General features: G+C 51.5%; 1 protein-coding gene across 1 annotated transcript in view; it reads left to right on the top strand.

Annotated features, from left to right (window-relative positions):
* PAX5 (paired box 5) overlaps positions 1-20,279 on the top strand; it is a 177,529-nt gene that overhangs the window by 115,750 nt on the left and 41,500 nt on the right. Inside the window, exon 8 of the mRNA XM_036855868.1 lies at positions 19,131-19,232. Within this exon, the coding sequence (XP_036711763.1) occupies positions 19,131-19,232 (102 nt within the window). The remainder of the gene's footprint in view (positions 1-19,130; positions 19,233-20,279) is intronic.

Genomic DNA, 20,279 nt, shown 5'->3' with positions numbered 1-20,279 from the left:
AGCAGAGGAGGGCCACCTATGCCTTCCTGAGGTTGTGTGGGGAGGTGGCCAAGGAAGGCTTCCTGCAGGAGGTGACATTGGAGTTGATTGGAATGAGTAGGAATTAGCCAGGCTGGGGAGGGCGGATGAGGAAGAACATACCAGGCAGAGGGAACAAGTGAGAGAGGCAGAAACAGCACCAGGTGGGTGAAGAAGAGCCAGCAGCCCCAGGAGTGGCGAGTTGTGCAGCTGAAGGTGAGGAAAGGTCAGACCACAGAGGCTCCCAAGGACCTGGGATCATAACCTCTGGATTCTGGGGAAACTTGCGGGGTTTTAAGTAAGGAGTGGCATCTTCCAAGAACTCTCTCTGGGGTCTTGACAGAGGGTGAACGTAGTGTGGATGAGACCAGCAAGAAGAGTGAACTCATCGAAGATGGGTGTAAAAGTCCAGGAGAGAAAGGATGAGGACCTGGACCCAGGCAGTGGAGATGAGTATGGAGGAAAAATTTTGAGGAGTAGAATTGGCAATAGTCAGATGTGGGGGACAGGTGAGACATGGAAGTCAAGGATGGCTCCCCTGGCTGGAGTTTGGGGGACTGGGTGGATAACGGAGCCACCAGCTGAGACAAAGACAACAGGAAGAAGAGCTGGTTTGGATATTTTCTGGTGGCCCAGGGACGCCCAGGTGGAAACGTCCAGAGGGTGATGGAGGAGGGGTTAGGGCTGGTGATACCAATTTGGAAGTCATGGGCATGGAGGAGATGGGTCACCCGGTGAAGATGCATAGATAGAAAGGCTTGAGAGCAGCAGAGCTCCTGGAAGAAACTGGACAACAAGGATGGCTAGAGAGAAGAAGCCATGGAGAAGTCTGGGAAGAGGTGATTGGTGAAGGACAAAGCAGACCATGAATGCGCTCCATCTGGGAGCCTAGAGCAGTCACAGCCCTGAGGTGGGAACAACAGAATTCTCTCTGGCTGCTTAAGTAGAACTTAAGACTCTCAAGAGGCCCACAGAACTAGACTTGGAGGCTTCACAGCCAGGAACCACACCTGACCACCTGAACCACACCTGAAACAGCACAGGACTGGTCTTGTGGAAACGCCACACCTTGGCCTGTGGACACAGAGCCCTCAGCTCACGTCGCTGTCACTGGACACCAGATATCACCAGTAGAACCTCTATCCCACAGGCACCTAGTTCTCTGCGTCACTTGCCTCTAGACTAACGACTCACACACATGTGTCTACTTGATGGAGCCAGGATGGCGCCTGTGCTCCAGCTGCAAGGGAGGCTGGGAGGTCAAGCTCCTGACTTCTGTTGTGAGGAGCCTAAACTCTTAAGGTGGAAAATTCCCAAAACAAAAGAAGGGGGCTTCCCTGGTGGCGCAGTGGTTACAAATCTGCCTGCCAATGAAGGGGACACGGGTTCGAGCCCTGGTCTGGGAAGATCCCACATGCCGTGGAGCAAATAAGCCTGTGCGCCACAACTACTGAGCCTGCGCTCTAGAGCCCGTGAGCCACAACTACTGAGCCCAAGTGCCACAACTACTGAAGCCCGCGCGCCTAGAGCCTGTGCGCCGCAACAAGAGAAGCCACTGCAATGAGAAGCCCACACACCACAACGAAGAGTAGCCCCTGGTCGACCCAACTAGAGAAAAGCCGGCGCGCAGCAACAAAGACCCAACAGAGCCAAAAATAAAATAAATAAAATAAATAAATTTAATAGAAAAAAAAGACTGTGATAAAATGTATAAAAAAAAAACCCCAAAAAACAAAAGAAGGGTGTTCAATGGTGTGAGGTGGCCAAAGATGTTTGAAGAATTAGGGAGCGAGCAGAGATCCCAGCGAGCAGGACTGAGAAGCACCGTGGCTTTGGCAGTTAGGAGGGTCTTGTTCTTTGAGTCATTTATTGACTACAGTCAACCCCTTCCATAGGATTTGAGGCATCATTAAATTCAGACCCAAGGACGTCTGCACACAGGTCAGAAAGCACCCAAAGAGTGGGGGAAGTGACTGTACTGGTCACCAGGAAAGCGCTAGAGAGAAGCTGCAGTGGGCCCTGGAGCCTGGAGGTGGGGTTGGGCTGTTTCTCCAGGATTTGATGACTTTCGCTGAGTAACTGGACTAAAGAGTAAGGGAGAGGGAGGAGGCAAGGACCCAGTGGCCCAGTCCCAGCCCCAGGGAGTTCTGGCGGTGGCTAGAGGCACTTCCCTTTGCTAGAACTGAGCTTTGGCTGGCGGCTTTTCTCCAGTGGGGATGATGGAAAGTTATCATCCGTTGGTCTCAAAGAGAAAGCTTCCTGTTCTTAAGGGCACGTCCCCAGTACCTGACATAGGGCTTGGCCTAGAAGAAAGGCTTGGAAAGGTTTTCTGAATGAATGAATGAATGAATGAATGAACCAGTAAGCATTTCTTTGGCCCCAGCTGAGCACCGTGCCGCTTCCACGGGAAAACAGATGAATGAGTGGGACACCGTCCCTGCCCTGGAAGGGTTCAGTCTTGTGTCTTCTGCGGACAGCCGTCCTGGGCAGCCTGATGAGCGCCGCGATGTGGAGCGGGCACAGGGGTTCTGAGGGGACTAATGGGTGGGCAGGGCAGGGCCCGGCAGGGCGGGGCATCTGAGAAGGTTTTCCGCAGGAGGTGACGTGGGTGGTGTTTGCCCAGAGCTGCCAAGGCAGAGCAGCAACATTGCTGAGGTTTGGAGGCGGCTGGGGGAAAGCAAGCCATGTGGGACTGGAGTGGGGGTGGGGAGCTGGAGGCTCCGCTCCTCCAGCAGGAACGGAGGGCAGCGCGGAGCCTGGACTTGATGCTGGGGTGGTGGGAGTGAGGAGCGCAGGGTCGGTCTGCAGAGGGGCTGGGGTCCTGGAGGAGGCTGGAGCCGGGCAGGGAGACAGTTGAGGGGTGGGTGGTGACAGGCGTCTGCACTGGGGCCTGAGCTGGCCGTGGATGCGGAGGGGCTGTGACTTGGTGATACCTCCCCCAAAGCCCACCCAGGGGCACCGGTGGGAGAGGCTGGGCCGAGGGTGCCAGGGTGTCCAGGACGGGACTTCTTGCTCAAGGGCGCCCTCATTATGCCACTCAAGGCAGTGGAGACACGCGGGCCGCCTCCTGCTGGTGTGTGGAGCGCGGGCAAACCACATGAGATCCCATCTCGCTCCTAATGTGCATCCGAGGACAAAATTAGATTGAGAAGTAAATGGAGCCGAAAATTTCTAAAGCATTTCCCGTCAAGAAGCTGTTTGATTGCGTGTTTTAATTCTCCCAGTCCTCCTGCCCGGTGAGGTTCATTTTGGTGGGATCGGCTGGAGCAGAAGGAGCTCGCGATGGGAGGGGGAAGCTGGGGACCTGGGGCCTGGGCAGGAGGGGACGGGAGAGGCCTCTGACCGCGTGCTGGCCGAGTCCAGGCTCCACGATGACCTGGTTCAGACCTCAAATAACCCTGTGAAATGGGTATTATATCCCATTTTGTAGACAAGGAAACTGAGTGGCAGAAATTAGGGAACCTGCTGAGACCACATAAATAGTGCTTGGTTGCCGGGGGTGGCAAACACCGGCCCTCCGGACTTTAAAACTCAAGCTGGTGCCACATTGGGTTGTATGTTTGAATGTTTCCAGTTTTTCACCAGAAGGTTCTGGCTTCTTCCTCCCTGTCATTCTCATTTCCTCCATCTCTCCTTCCTCCATTTCCAAAGCCCAGGAACCCTGGGAGGCAGGGCAAAGGGTATATCCCCATTCTGTGGATTTGGAAAGTGAGGCTCACGGAAGTGCAGTCATTTGTTGGTAACACAGAGGGAAGAAACCAGTGGCACGTTCTGGGAAGTCTGGTTCTTGTGTGTGTTCCCCTACCTGGTCCTGTCCGGCAGGTGCAATAAATACAAAGATGTGACAAAAATCACGCGCACACACACACACGCACACACGCGCGCACACACACACACACACTCGCACGGCAGGTTTAGATACAAATGGGCAGGAGCCTGGCTTGTTCACCAGTGCCCACGCCTTTTTGGATCGGGGGCTCTGGGAGCTCAGAGCCTGGGCCTACTGTGTGAGGAGCTCTGGGCAAGGCCTCGCCCTCAAAGGGGCTTCTTCATTCACCTGCAGTATATAGGCAATTAGTGATTTTCCAACAATTAAGTTTTTTGTTTCTGTTTTGTTTTGTTTTAGTTTTTGTCCAGAAAAGTTTTGTTCAGATGAAATCTTCCTGGGAAGCCTTTATGTAAACAGTCAGAATTGAGGTTCAGTGGTTGAGAGGTGGCCATCCCAGAGGCCCCCCGAGGTGCCCCAGGAAGCCCCAGGGAACACAGCTGGACCCCCTGCCTGGTCGACCTTTCGTGTCCTTTGGGCTCTGGTGCTCTCCAGTTCCAAAGTGGCTTTCAAGACAGTGTGAAGGCTACTCACACAGCGTGTGTGTTCTCTTCTCAGCCTTGCTCTCGGTCCCACCTCTGGAACCTGGTCCTCCTACCTTACACCCCAGCTGCCCACCCACCTCACCCCAACTTCTGCCTGTGCCTGAGGAGACTCAGACCAGTCCCAAGCACGCTGCCCCTCGAGGCTCATTCACTGGCATGACGGGACCCACCAGTACTGCCCACCGGCCCTGACTCAGCCCGAGCCCTGCTCCCGATCCCCCTGGAGGAGCCTTACCCACTGAGACCCAGTTCCAGTCCTGCCGCCTCCAGGAAGCCTGCAGTCCGATTACAGGAACTGAATCTCAGGGCCGCTCTTTGCTGCACGTGGGATCTTTGCTACTCTGAGCCTCTCTCAGCCTCGGTTTCCCCAGCTGTGGTCACTGAGATGGTGAGTAACTGGCAAGTTGAACCCAGGCTCGACGGACTCGTGCACTTGTCCCCACGTGATGCCCCTGCTCAGTAGGGCCCGTTCCGTGTTGCACGAAGCACTCTCACTTCTATGATCCCAGTTGGGTCTCCTGATGGCCCACGAGAGAGGCAGGGCACGGGCAATCCCAGAACTGGCAATGGCTTGCAAAGAAGAGCCCAAGCTACGCTGGGCTTCTCAGAAGCCCCGGCACCTGACTCGGCCTCTCTGAGAGGGGAGGGCCGGGGAGGGATGGGCTGGTGCTTCAGCAGCCTGTGGCGCAGGCCAGCAGCACAATTTAATGCGTGTTCTCTGCAGCACATTAATTTGCCGTGCACCCTGGGAGGTGCCTCTGCGGGGTGGGCTTGGTTTTCCTCGGCAAGCAGCACACCTGCCCAGCCTGCGTCTCGTGTGGGCCCCCTCGGTGGTGGTTTCCAATCTTGTTGTGTGGTTTGGGGAAACAACTGGAGGGAGAGGGTGTCATCTGGTTCGGCTCTGTTGGTTCTGGGCCCATATCTTGTGACATCCACCAGCCTGTTACCCTCTAGACCAGAAGTGGATGGGCCAAGGCACTGGTTTAGGATTTGTGACAGGCCTTGGTCCCTTTTCATGAGATCAGAAGCCTATCGGAGGCTTTTCTGACTTCGACATGTACCTATTGACTATTTCTTAAAATAAATGGGCAGTCAGCCCGACGTGGAAGGAGGCTGAGAACCTGATAATACACATTCCTCAAGTCTCTACCATTGTCTGATCTCCTCCCAGGCGGGTGGCCTGGGATTGGGACTCTGGGTTCACAGATGAGAATGTTCAGAGAGGGGAGGATCTGCCTGAAGGCCCGGTAGGACGTGGAGGGCGTCCAACTCCCAGTCCAGGGCTTTTACACTCGGTCCTCAAGCCCTGACCTCACCCTTTAGCTGGAAAGGTCCAGCAGGTGCTTCCCACCATGCTTGACTTCATTTCAAACCCACCCTAGATTTGGAGGTTGGTGGTTAAGAGCACAGGCTGCCTGGTTTCTAATCCTGCCCCACAGCCCTGCCCGGCCCATTTTCTGCCTGTGCAACCTCAGGCAAGTTACTTAACTTCTCTCAGCTTCAGTGGCCTCCTCCAAATACTGGAGGAAATAACAAGCATAGCTGGGAGCACTTACATGGGCCAGGCACCTTTCTCAGGGCCTCACCTGTAGTAACTCTTTCATCCTTTTTTTTTTTTTTTTTTTTTTACTACTTTTGGCTGCGTTGGGTCTTCGTTGCTGTGCATGGGCTTTCTCTAGTTGCAGCGAGCAGGGGCTGCTCTTCGTTGTGGTGCACGGGCTTCTCACTGCAGTGGTTTCTCTTGTTGTGGAGCATGGGCTCTAAGCGTGAGGGCTTCAGTAGTTGTGGCGCATGGGCTCAGTAGTTGTGGCTCACGGGCTCTAGAGCGCAGGCTCAGTAGTTGTGGTGCACGGGCTTAGTTGCTCCACGGCATGTGGGATCTTCCTGGACCAGGGCTCGAACCCGTGTCCTCTGCATTGGCAGGCAGATTCTTAACCACTGCGCCACCAGGGAAGCCCCTCTTTCATCCTTTTAAACACTCTAAGGAGGTGGTGTTATTATCAGCCCCATTTTATAGATGAGGAAACTGAGGTGAAATCTTGCCCAAGATTACAAAACAACTAGTCAGGAGCAGAGCTGGGATTTGAATCCAGTAGTCTGCTCCCAGAGCCAGTGCACTTAACCGCTAGGCTCATCCTCTCAGTATCAGCAACAGCAATAATAATAACTTCTACCTTGTAGGATTGTTTTAATGATTAAATGAGACAAGGCGCATAAAGCACGTAGAAGAGTACCTGGCAAATAGAGCTCAGCAGAGCTCCAACCATCGTACGTGAATTCAACCGCACGGCGGGGACACCCAGTGGTGGGTGGGTGAGCTTTCTGAGACTTTCCACCTTCGTGTAGAGTATGGCTTCCTTCTTCACTTACCGTCTTTCACATTTCGTTCTTCAAATGATTTATGGGGCACAAAGGAAGACAGGCGGCCCGAAAGGGCAGTGCGCTTGCATAGGGAGTGGGCAGTGAGGGGCTCGAGCCAGGCACTCGCCTCACGCACAATCACCCCACCAGGGAGGAACTGTTGCGGAGCCTTCCTGCTTCTTTAAACATGTGAGGAAAGGGAGGCTGGATCACTCGCCCAAGGTCACACGGCGGGTAGGAGTCAGGACTGGGATTTGGGCTCCGGGTGGGCTCGTGTTTTTAGTTAACGGTGTGGTCTTTGCTGGGTTGGCAGTGGGGAGCCATTGCAGGTTCTGACAATGGCTTGAGGAGAGCAGAGCCACACCTTCAAAGACTGATCTGGCTGTGCTCTCGGGTGAGCTATGGAGCTGTGGTGGCACTATTGAGTGTTTGCTCTGTGCTGGGCCCTGTGCTGGGGGCTTTACATGCATTTGTTAACTTAATCCACACAACAACACGATGAGGCAGATCTTCATGTATAGATGAGAAAATGGACACAGAGAGGCTAAGCAACTTGCTCAAGATCACACAGCCAACAAGGGTGGACCCAGGGTCTGAATTGAGACTGCCAGGCTGTGGCCTTTGTCCCTAACTACCATGCCACACTGTGCCCTTTTACAAAGATTTAAAGTCCCCCAATCTGGAAGGTCACCTCAGGGGAACTCGATGCTTTCTGTGTATTCATTTATTCATTCCACTTTCCATTTAGTAATCATCTAGTTTATGTATAAAACAATTCTTGGGAAGGAAGAGACTCCCAACCATTAGATTTGGGAAGTGTGTTCTGCATTAGCAGCCTGGGGTCGGTAAACGTGATGAGAATATTGTCAGCCCTGAGTCAGGGCGGCGGGGGGACTGGGACACCTCCAAGTTTCAGTCCAGCCATGGGACTCCATTGTTCCGAGACATTGGGAGGCAAGAATACATTTTCAATATCCTCCAGCCAGCTTGGGTGGGTGCGTACCATAACCAGGAGTGGAGGCGAGGAGGGTTTCCATCAGCAATCGAATCTCCTGGTGGTCTTTTCCATTGCCATGCACCGTACAAGGGTTCTCTAAGGACCCATCCTAGACTGAGATGGACAACTGGGCTTTTCTCCATCTGCTACTTGTGATTATATAGGTCCCAAGCCAACTTTCAAAACAGTGGTTTGTCATATCAGTTTCTCAGATAAGAGATGCACATAATCATGCTGGAGAGTCAGAAGTTCACCCTCCTCCAATGACAGCACCCAGGTTCACCTCCGTGAACCAGCATCCCTGAACCTCGACCGCTGCAGCGGCGAAGGCTCTGGAGGTCTGTAAGCAGGCAGCTTGCCCTCCGCCAAGCACCCCAGGCTGCTGAGGTTTGGGCTTCTTATGTCGGATTATATTGTTTTCCCGTCTCCATCCTTGCTGCTCACCTGTCACTTCTCCTAACATCAGTTTGCCTGGCTCTAGAAGTCTCTCTCTCTCTTCTTATTTTGCTGTTTTCAATCTGCTGGCAGCTGGGAAACCAAGCCACTGAGCTTGTTGGAACTGTGTGCAGATGAGGACCTGGCCTGCCAGAGCTGGTGCCCAGGGGGGCTCTAGGGACAGGCTTTGTGCCCACCTTTTGGCTACTCACAGCCAGATTGTCAGGACTGAGGTTCCCTGATGGCACATTTCGGATGGGCGGGACATCACTGCATTTTCTGTCTGTGCAGGGCTGGGTGCTGGCGTGGGGGAGGCCTGGTGGGACCATAAGCTGTGGATGTGTGACTTGGCCAAGATGCTCCTGGCATCATGATGTTGTCCTTGAAAGCGAGGATTTCCCGCCATGACAGCTCTGGCCCAGGAGCTGCTGAGGTGGGAGCAGGGGGGAGTGGGGGGAGTGTGCCCTTTGTGCATCCTAGATTCATTATTATCTCCCCTTCAAGACTGTCAGTGAGCCCCTTGGGGCACAGACAGTGTCTGATTCTTAAGAAAAAGTTAATTTTAAATCAGAAAGTTAATTTTGAATAAAAAGTAATACATGCATGTGGTTAAATATTTAAACCATACAGAAAAATATAAAATGGAAAATAGTTCTCCTTTCCCCAACCTCAGCCCTCCCATCCGTAATCCCTCACCCCAAAGTTAACCGTGTCTTGTGTATACTTCCAGTAACATTTTTATGCATCTATCAGCAGATAGATTTATCCACTTTTTACTGGCACAAATAAAATCACACTGTGCACAGTGCTCTTCTGCACTTAGCTTTATTCACTCAATAATGTATCTTGGAGCTCTTTCCACAGTCCGCACACTCAAATCTGCCTCGTTGTTTTTCAGAAGTGTGCAATATTCCATCACAGGGAAGTATCATAATTTATTTAATCCAGCCATTATGATAGACACTTGGATTGTCTCCCTCCTTCCCCACCTTCCCTCCTTCCTTCCCATTAAATATAAATCTTGGTGTACTTTTCTGTGTGTTTCCATAGGTAAAGTCCTAGAAGTAGAATTGCAGGTCAAAAGGAGGTGTGTTTTGTTTTTTGCAATTCACCTATTGAAGAAGAATAATGAGGGGAGGGGGGCGGTAAAGGTACGGACTCTGGCATCAGTTGGCCTCAGTTTGCCTCCAAGTGCCACCATCTTATCTGCAAATTAGGGATTATAAAGGTTTATATCTCCCAGGGTGGCTGTGACACTTAAATGAGATCATACATATAAGCACTTCGAATGGTGCCTGGCGCATGGTAAGAGCTGAATAAACAATCATTGTTATTGTTGTGGATATTATTATTACTGTTATTATCATCTCCAGGTCCTCTGGTGCTAGAACTCAGTAGGGATCAGATAATGCATGAATGAATGAGTGAACAAATGAATGAGTGAAGACCTGAGCTAGCCCACAGTGGCCCTTGCTGTCCTCTTGCTGTAAATACTGGCTTCCGTCTCTCCCTGGAGCAGCACCTGTCCTGTCAGGGACGCCCGGAGCCATGAGCGTGGCAGAGCCACTTTGCAGTCTTGCTCACTAGAACCCTGCCTTTGTTGGTTTATTACGTTGGATCAACAGTTGCTAGTTGAGGAAGATCTTGTCATAAATGTACATGGAAATATTGACTGAGCCCCAGTATCTGCTCTAAAATGCCAGGCAGATGAAATTCAAACATTTTCTTGAAATTGAAACACAGTTGTTGGAGTCCGGAAGTTCCCAGTGATTCCAGGGGAGTAGATGAGGTCGGTTGGAATGAAAGAATGGGGAGGCCTGAGGCTGCAAAGTAAACAGAGCCCTGATGAATGAATTCTCAGAGTTGTCTTCCCTGCTAGACAAATCCAGATTAGATCTTTAGCCAGGGCAATTAGAGGAGGGCTAGTCAGAATTAGTTGAAAGTGGGGATTAAGTAATTTGGGGGAAAGAAATTGAGGGTTATTATTTCTAAGTAAATAACACCACCTAAACTAATGGCTGATAAACCTGTCATTAGGAGCCGGCCAGGTCTGCTTTAATGACTGGATAGGCCCGTCTGCAATTAGCACGTCCATTGTGTGCAGGCAATTGGGCTACTCCCTCGTTGCCAGCCTTTCCCCTCTAGGTGAAACACTCCCCCTGCACCCACCAGCTCACACACCCTTTGCTTGTGGCAGGTCTGAACAAAGGGAGACTCCGGAGCAGCCCCTGTTCAAACTGTCACACATTTCAAACGCCAGCTGGAAAGAACGAGCCTGGTGGCATACGCACTTCGTGTACACACACACCGGGGGTTTGTGCAGCAGGATTAATCCCCTTCCCAGATCCTGGGTGTTGGGTTGTTCCTCTTTCCCTCTCCTACGGCGGCAGTTGTTTACTGTCACCTGCTTTGGTGTTGGTTGAAAATCTTCAACTCAACTCACTCAGGGTTTGTTGGCTTTTTCCTATAACGAGTGTCAAAGTATAATTTTTAAAAAATTAAGAACATAGCTCATGTACAAATATAGAATGAACACATGAAGATTTTACTCAACTCATATTAATGAGCGAACCTATAAAAAGATAAAAGTGGTTCCAAGAACATTTGAGGAACAGGGTTTATATTGTCCATGGAGAAAGGCATTTTTAAAAAATGTTGGAATAAAATTGCTAGATTAGATACAAAATTGGTTAATGCCCTATAGGGCAATAAACCCAAACCTTTGGGGTTATCTTTTCTACTTGATAGAAATCTACACATTAATGTGTAACTTCCCTATTTCTAGGCTCTCATCAAACAGTAAAGAATCATCAAACACAGCCATATTCTCTTAGAAGTATGATCCTTGGGTGTGCCTGTTAAATGGTGCCCCGTGACATTGAAAGGCTATGCTTCCCACCTTTATGACCTTTTCTTTTTAAGTTTTCATAATGTTTCTTAACATGCAAAAGGCTTTCTCATGGTTCTGTGACTCTGAGGAAGTGTTTTCTGAGAAAATGTTGTAGAAGTAGAAGTGTCTGCAGTTCTGGTTAAATTATTGAACCAAGATAGAATCAGAAGCGTTGGCTTCAGAGCCCTCACTGAGTTCCTGCGCGATTCCAAGCTGTCCTTCAGGGTGAGCCGAGCGGTTTGGTGGCTGGATGCCGGGACTCTGGAAGAGCAGCCTTGACAAGCCATCCAGACAGACGGTAGGGCAGGGACAGGGCAGGGGGCTGAGAGGAGGTTGCCAGGAAACAGAGTGAAGGGAAGAACAGTCTGACCTGGCAGGTCGGGCCAGGGAGGAGAGGGCACCAAGGCAATGGAGAGTCAGGAGGGGCTTGGGGACTGACTGGGCTTGAGGGAGAACGGGTGTCTTGGAAGCTGGCGTGGCTGGGAGGCTGGGGCTGTCCCTTCCCCCCCCCCCCCCGAAATAAGGAAGATGGTAGGCGGTTAGGATGGCCGCAGGGAGCTGGCTGTGGTCGTGCCCCAGTTTCTCACCAGTCGCCTCCTGCTGTGCTTTTCCTCCATCCCCTGGCCTGTTCTGCCCTGCACGGTGGTTACCTCTTTCACAGTTACCTGGACACCCAGGCAGGGCTCATGTCCTTAAAAGGCCTGGCAGCTGGTGAAGCTGGTGGGGGTGATGGTGTGGGGAGGTTCAGACAGGATTCGAGAGCTTTGAGGATAGGAAAGGTTGAGAATTGGCCGTCTGAGGGCTAAACGTGGGCTTCAGATAAGTTTTCTTTGGCCCTCAGTGTACATTTTAGAAACTGGATTTGAGTCAACATTCACATAGACAGGCGATTCCCAAATGAAATGAAACCAGCTTCTTCTGAAAACTAGCCACAGCCGAGGAGGACCTGCTTTCCGGGCCAGGTGCCTGTTCGCCCTTGTGGAAATTTGGTGAGGGGGCCATGGCAGTAAAGTGCAGGTCGACAGCCCCCATCTCCTGCCGTAAGTTCCTTTCCTGAAGACAGAAACAAGACTGATGCTTACCCTCCTTTCACTAGGATTTAATCCAGGGGCCCCAGGGTACCTGAGGCTTTAGGCGGGAGTGCTGAGGCTAGCTGGGCAGGAACTTCCATCTCTATAGCAGCTGGCCCGGCCTCCATTTCCAACAACACAGGGGTAAAGTGAGGCTTCTGACCTATAGAATGTTGGAGCAGAAAAAACCCTCAGAGGCCATCTGTTCCCACTGCTTGAGTGTTCTGATGGGAAAACTAAGGCCCAGAGAGGTGGTAGAACTTACCTGAGGTCACACAGCAAGTCACCATTGCCCCAACCTGGGGTGTGCAGGCTTCCTGGGCATTAAGAGTCTCCAGTGGATATGATCGCCAGTTTGGAAGGGACTTAGCCTTCCCCAGCCAGCTCTGCCATATTCCTTTAGAGCTTGCGCTTTGTGGGTGGAGACTACCCTCCTCTGGGCAGAACCTCCAACCCAGGGCTGTCAAGGCTGGCAGACCTGCTCTGGCCATTGAACCATCACCAGCATCCTGCTCCCATCTTGTTCACAATAATTCATGCCTCCTCAGTGGCTCGCTTTCTTCTTTCTCTCACTCACACACGGTCAGGCAGATAGAGGGGGAGTTTGGTTGGTGCCCTGCGGTATTCAGAATGAAGGGTTTGCACACTGTCAGGGTAATGAATTCTGTAAGGGTTTGAAGTGAGGAGATGGGAGGATCTCCATGTCATGTGTCTGGGAGTGACAACCCCCAGTGGTTAATTACTGCCACACGATGAGAATGGAGCTGGTAGCAAAATGAGATAAGTTCATTATGAGCTAAATTTGAAGTTAATTGGATTCAGATTTCCCCCCATTAGTGTACATAGAGAGAGCCTACCTAGAAATGGCCTGTATGAAAAAGAAAAAGTTGCATCCGAGCAAAAAGATAAATCAGGCCTAGTTATCTTGTGGAGTTCATGATGAAGGGCTTTCTGAGATGTTGATGAGATGGGAACCAAAGTTTCTTTCAGACGGGAGAACCAATGTCTTTTGATTAGTTTCACCTTGGCAGACGTTTTCTGAGCACCTACTGTGTGCCCGGCCAGTGCAGGGAAGGGAGGGATGTGAGCAGCTCTTGCTGTCTGGGGACCTCCAATTTACAGGCAGGAAAAGGACAAGCGCCCAGTGTACTGGGGGAGTGTGAGGAATCTGGTGCCAGAATGTCTAAGTTTGGATATGGCTCCATTTCTTACTAGATGTGAGACCTTGGGCAGGTGCCTAACCTCTTTGTGTTTTAGTTCCACATCTGTAAAATGGGGATAATAGTAGGACTTACCTTACAGAGTTTCTGAGCATTAAATGGGTTAATATCTACAAAACACAGTGAACAGTGTTTGGAATGCTGCCTAGTGTTAGAACAGTGCCTGGCATATAGTAAGTGCTGCAAAAATGTTGGCGATCATGATTATCAGCTGTACGACCTTGGGCACATCAACTGCTTGAGGCCTTCATTTCCTCATCTGTAGAGTGGGGAAAATAATAGCACCCACATTCTGGGGTTGTTGTGAGTGTTGACTGAGATAAGGCATGTAAAGTACTGGCCCAGGGCCTGGCTCATAGGAACCTCTAAGGAAGTTGTTGCTCTGTTGGTTGACTAGTCACCAAAGTGGCCCAGATTCAAGGCAAGGGGACATAGACCCCTTCCCTCTATGAGAAGGCTAGCAAAGAAGACATGTTTTGCGGACATGTTTTAATACTGTCACAGCAAGCACCACATTGTTTTGCTCCCAATAAATACGCTCTTTTTCCAATTACAAAAGGAAGACTGAAGCTCAGATGATTGTATTACTTGCCAAAGGTCAGACGGCTGGGAAGTGGTGGTGCTAAGTTTGCACCCAGACCTGTGTGATTCCAAATTCCACGCCCCCTGCCAGGCCCAGGAGTCCAGATTTGGCTCTGGAGGCAACTGGGGGCCTGTATGAGAGTTGAGCAGGTGAAGGTGGCTTCGTGCCCCCTGGAGCCTGACACCCTCTGCACTGGCTTGAGCGTCTCCTCCCTCGGGATGGGTCTGGCCTCCAGAGGCCACTTCCTCCACCAGTGTCAGCTGTGGCTAAGCCAGCCCTGCGCCCTCTCCCCTTCACTCGTTTGTATTTTGAGCATTCCAAACTCACGCACCTCCAGGACCAACAGTGTACTTTTGTCCCTTCCCTACCATCGTTCCTCCGTGGTTTTCCAAAGTTAGTCATTTGGAACCTGAACTTGAAGTTCCCTAAGGGTTCTGACCTGGGATTGTGTGGAGGACAGCAACCTGCTGCAAAGGCGTGGGGAGACCAGGGTTCAGTTCCTGGCTTCCATCGCCTGTGCCAGGCGCAGCCCTCCGGCTTCTCGTTCTTCTGCACAGCTGCACAGCACCCCAGTGTGTGTGCGCGCCACAGTTTATTCACCCGGTTCTCTAGGCTTGGGCCTTTAGGTCGTTTCCAGTACTTTGTAGTTACAAATAGTGCTGCAGTGACTAACCCGTGTGTATGCATTTGTGTATTGCTGAAGGCATCTGTATGTTCAGGGTAAATCCCTAGAAGTGAGATTGCTTGTTGGAAGGTAAACACTTGTGTGGTTTTGTTAGATGTTGCCAAATCCCCCTCCACATGGGGTTGTACAATTTTGCATTTAATTTGCATTTCTAGTATTATGAGTAAACTGAACGTCTTTTCAATTTGTTTGTCATTTTACATATATATATAGATTTTTTTTTTTTTGGTGAGTTTTATGTTCATGAATTTTGTGCATTTTTCTACGGGATTTTTGTTCTTTTCCCTTTGATTCTTATGTGCTCTTGATATATCGGGATAGTAGCCATTTATCTACGGTATATGCTGCAAATAATTTCTTTCAGTCCGCCATTTATCATTTGACTTTGCTTATTTTGTTTTTACCAGGCAAGAGATTTTTGGTCTGTTCTATTAAGTAATCCATTTTATCAATCTTTTATTGTATATTTTTTCCTTAAAGATAATTTTATTTGGTTTCAGAAACAGTTTAATAGTATGTCCTTCCTACATTTTTGGTGTCAAATGACTTTTTCTTTTTCAAGATGATGGTGATGATAGATGGCAAGAATAAAAAATAACAGTGCTATTGAGATATACTTCACATACCATACAATTCACCCATATGAGGTGTACAATTCAATGACTTTTAGTGCACTCACAAAGTCATGCAACCATCACCATGACCAATTTTAGAACATTGCACCCCCCCCCCAAAAAAAGACCTCATATCCATTAGCAGTTCCTCCCTTCCCCCTGTTTCCCACCCCCAGACTAAGGCAACCACTAATCTACTTTTTGTCTCCATAAATTTGCCTATTCTGGACATTTTATATTAATAGGATCATACAATATGTAGTCTTTTGTGGCTGGCTTCTTTCACTTAGCGTAATGATTTCAAGTTCATCCATGTTGTAGCATGTATCAGTACTTCATTCCTTTTTATTGCCAAATATTCCATTGTATGGATACACCATATTTTCTTTATCCATTCATCAGTTGATGGATACTCGAATTGTTTCTACTTTTTGGCTACTATGAATAATGCTGCTTTAAGCATACATGTACATGTTTTGTGTGGACATATGTTTTTGTTTCTCTTGGAGTGAATTACTGGGTCACATGGTAACTCTATGTTTAACTTTTTGAGGAACTTCCAGACTTTTCTAAAGTGGCTGCACCATTTTATATCCCCACCAGCAGTGTATAAGGGTTCCAATTTTCCACATCTTTCCCAATGCTGTCAAAATCTGTCTTTTTGATTATAGCCATTCTAATGGGTATGAAGTGGTGTTTCATTGTGGTTTTGATTTGCATTTCCCTGATAGCGAATTGGCCATTTTTGTATATCTTCTTTAGATGGGATCAGGGTTTTAAAGCATATGTAACAGCGGCAGAAACCGTTGAGGTTCAGATGTGACCAAAAGAACAGCCCCTGTTGAAGAAAGAACCAAATCCCAGGAGACAGGAGAGCTGGATTCCAGTCCCAGCCTTGCCTCAAATCAGTAGAGTGTCATGGGCAAGTCCCTTCCCTTCTCAGGAGCCTCTTATCCATCTCAGGCAGACAGGTGGGGTGCGGACCTCGTGCAGCTTGGCCCCAGGAGCCCCCTGCACCAGGCAGCCTCCTATCAGGATAATACCTGCATCTTTCAGGAGGCAGATCTGGCCTCCTGCTGGTGTGGTCCTGGCTCCCACCTCAACACATATATCACAAAAACCGTGTAGTTGAATTTCCTTCTGCATGAGGGAGCCAGTAAGCCATGGTGACGCTGTGGCCTGAAGGCAGGGCTCAGCCTGCTGTCCCAGCTGAGAGTCGGGTGGACAGAAGCACAGCCAGGTACCTGTGCAAGGCAGTGGAGTGGACTGGCTAAACATATGGTCTTTGCCACTGGATTGCTTGGGTTCAAACCCTGGCCCTTACTGTGCAGCCCTGGACAAATTACTTGACCTTTCTCCGTCTCATTATTCTATAAAGTGGGGAAAGTATCGGTACCTTACCTCATAGGGTTGTTGAGGGTTAAATGAGTTAATGATTTAAAAGACGGAGAATAGAGCCTGGTGTTTACAATTTCTGTGTAAGCGTTTGTGGTTTGTTGTTGTCATCAGGGTGTTTGTGGTTTGAGTCTGGGGCCGGGGCCGAGTGGGTGCGCCACGGGTCAGTGGGGAAGCCGACCCATTAGAGCAGCCCCAGCCTGTGCTCTCTCTACACGTTTCACAGTCTGGCCCCTGGCACCACGATCTTGCACCGAGTATTCTGACACTTGTGCTCACTCTGCTTCCTGAGACATCTTTTCAGTGGCCCTTGGGTCACCAAATCTCTGTAGCAAGTGTGGAGAAGACTGTGTTGGGCCTGGGTGCTCCCGCAACCCCCAACAGGATGCTGCTTAAGATAGAGGTGGCTCCTGGGCTGATGTTAGGAAACATGGGCAGACGTACCTGGGCCAGTTGCTCCCCTCTCCCTGCCGTGGGTCTCAGTTTTTCCGTCTGCAAAATGGCACAGGGGTTGGTCAAGAAGAGCTCTGAGAGCCCTTGACCCCAGATGGAGGGGAGTATTATGGCCTCCAGAGAGTTTCTGCTTCTCTAGCAGGGCCACGCCTTTTGTTCACTTAAACGTTTGTAGGCCTCTGCCATTACAGCCTTAGGGTACAAAGACTTGATCCTGGAGCTTAGACTGTGCAGAAAGGAGCTGCCGTGGAGGGCTGTGGTTGCTGGGTCAGAAGAAGGAGGGGATGCCGGGGGGCCGGGAGGGGGCAAGCCTCTTGAAATCACCATGTAAGTGTGGTCAGTTCTGTCAACCCCACTTTTCTGTCTGATCTCAGCTCTCATGGGGAGTCACGTGCAGTTCAGGGGGCGATCAGGACTCCGGGAGGTAAACCTTGGGGCACCTGCTGTGCTGCAGCAATGCCGCGTGTGAAGAGACACGAGCCATGCTTGTCACAAGCCAGATGCCCAGTCCAAAGCCAGGGAGGTGCTGAGCAGAGGGAGGGGGCCGGGGGCCTGCTGTCGAGCAGCTGCCTTGTGCTCTGTAAGGGTCCGGAAGACAAGCAGAACCTGTGAAACGAGGCAGCCTCTGGGCGCTGGCTGGACAGTCTTTGAGTGACTGGCACTGGAAGCGCTGTTATTTCATATGGGGGACCATTTATAGGCTCATACCACACGCTGCCTTGGATTCTCTGGGCGGCATTGGTCAGAGGTGGTCCCTCCTCTTGGGCCACCTGCTAGCGGTGCAGGAGCTCAAAGTCGTCTACCTGTGTCCTGCTGGTAGCACCCCACTGGGCCCTAGGGGAGGCTCCTGGGCCCCAGTCTGGCTCTGCAGGGTCAGGGGCTGGTCCCCCACACCGCTGGACCTCTTCTGGCCTTCCCGGTCCTCAGTGTCCACATCCAGAAGAGGTCAAGGTTCCGCCCTCTCTCCCTCCCTCATCCCAAGGGCACCTGATTTCCCACCCATTTCCCAGGATGGCTGACAGCAGGGGCAACCCTTTCTTTTAGGGGCAACTGCCAATTCCGCCCACCAGGGTAGGGTCTCGTCCTCAGAGCTCAGCAGGTAATCACTGAACAGTCCCGTCTCCCAGGGTCTGGATTGCTGGTCTGTGCGTGAGCACCTTGGTACATACATGTGACTGGCAGTGTTTGAAGAGCTGTAGCCCCGCTCTTTCCCTGAGCGGCAAACCTCAGTGGCACTTCCCTTACAGAGTTCTACCACTTTGGGGTTTTCTTCCACACGGCCTGGAACCCAGACCACTTGGCTGCTGCATTCATTCACACATTTATTCATGAAGACCTACTATAGGTGCTAAGCCCTGTGGTGGAGGCAGGTGTTCTGGGTGCTGAACGAGGGGTCACCCCTGCCCTCAGGAGCTGACAGCCTGCAACAAGGTGGACATGTGCCCACTGGATGTCTGCCTCCGAGGGCTGAGGCCGTAACCTCCATGTCACAGAGTCCAGAACAGTGTCTGGTGTCAGGAGGTGCTTCCTGCACCATCACTGAATGAATGACAAGCTCTAAGCCCAAAGAGGAAAAGTTCAGTGAGGACCAGATACGGGTCTGAGGCAGGCAGGAGCCCCCGCCCACTGTCAAGGAAGAGGAGGGGGGAGGTGGTTGAGCTGGTCTTTGAAGGCGGCTGGTGTTGGGCCGTGTGCGGAGGGCACAGCAGAAGAAAAGGTGTGGGATGGAGAAGTCCAAGCCCTACTTGGGGAGTAGAGAGCAAGGGGAGCTGGTCAGAGCTCCAGTTTCCCAGGGATGTGGCAGAGCCATCCCTGCTTCCTGCTGAGTGGAGCCTGGGCGGCTGGAGGGGTGGGTAAGCGTGTGTGTGTGTGTGTGTGTGTGTGCGCGCGTGCACGTGCATGCACATGCACGTGGACTGGGGGCACATTGGTGTTAAGCATCCAGACGTGACAAATGTGCAGATGTCCAGGGAGCTGTGGACATGAGCAGCTGGCCGTGGAGATGCTCACCCTGTGATTTGTTGCTTTGATTCCTCAGGCCGCGACTTGGCGAGCACGACCCTCCCTGGGTACCCTCCGCATGTCCCCCCCGCCGGACAGGGCAGCTACTCAGCGCCGACACTGACAGGGATGGTGCCTGGTGAGTTTGCGCTCTCTGCGTCTCTGTAGCAGGCGACGTTCGGGGTTCCGGGGGCATCCCGCAAACAGCCCAGATGACCTCTCTGCTTCTGAGAAGTGGACCGGAATAAATGAGGCAGAGGTCTGCACTCTTGGCCTCTTTCTCTGCAGCTGGGTTGGCAGTGGGGCTGGACCAGCCAGCGGCAGCACCTGGGAGGACATCAGAGAGAGGGGGGCCCTTGACTGTCACTCAAACACCCCCTCACTGGCTACACAGGGAGCCTGAACACGGAGGGGGACGGGACCCTGGCCGAAGGTCAGAGAGGGGGCCGGGACGTGCCTAAGCACCCATCAAGTAGGAGGCTGAAGCCACGACTAGAAGCCATGACCAGCGTGAACCACCCTTAGACCAGGCAGCAGGGCCCCTGCTCTGGCGCCACCTCCACACTGCAGGGGCAGTGTCCCCCCACCCATGGACTGGGGAGTCTGCAGGCCAAGGGGACGTGCCCATCTGGTACCCATACCCCTCCTTCTAGCCCACCCAGGGTCCTGCCCAAACAGCCCTAAGCCTCTTCCAGCCCCCCTCCAGCCCACGTCACAGACACGTGCACCCCCAGGGCCTGAGGACCGACTCTTCGCGACGGTGTGGACAGAGCTTGGACGTGAAGGCTGGGCGTCCACACCTGCGTCGAGGCCGGGGTGAGGATGAGTGGGCTGGGCAATGGGAAAGGAAGCTAGGCAGACCAGAGCTCAAGCGGGCTTTCCCACGCAGCCAGAGCCCGGCGCAGGCGCCAGGGAGTCCCAGAATTCTAAATTCGCTCCTGGCCTTCCAGGGTATTACGAAGATGTATTTAACAAGGTAGGAGGACAGAGCATATTTCATTTAACGGTTTGTTAGCTTGATTTATGACTTTTAAATATGAGACATATGGAAAATGGCCTCCGTGCGTACTCTTGCCCTGGGCCTTGCCAACGCTGGGGAGGCCTGCCAGGTTCACGCCTGCAAAGCCTTTGCCTTTTCTGCCGCCAGGATGGGCCGTGGCAGAGCACAGGGACACACCATGCTCAG

The sequence above is a fragment of the Balaenoptera musculus genome, chromosome 6 (genome assembly GCF_009873245.2).
Source record: "Balaenoptera musculus isolate JJ_BM4_2016_0621 chromosome 6, mBalMus1.pri.v3, whole genome shotgun sequence".
Taxonomy (NCBI): Eukaryota; Metazoa; Chordata; class Mammalia; order Artiodactyla; family Balaenopteridae; genus Balaenoptera; species Balaenoptera musculus.
This window is presented reverse-complemented; position numbering and strand designations above follow the sequence as displayed.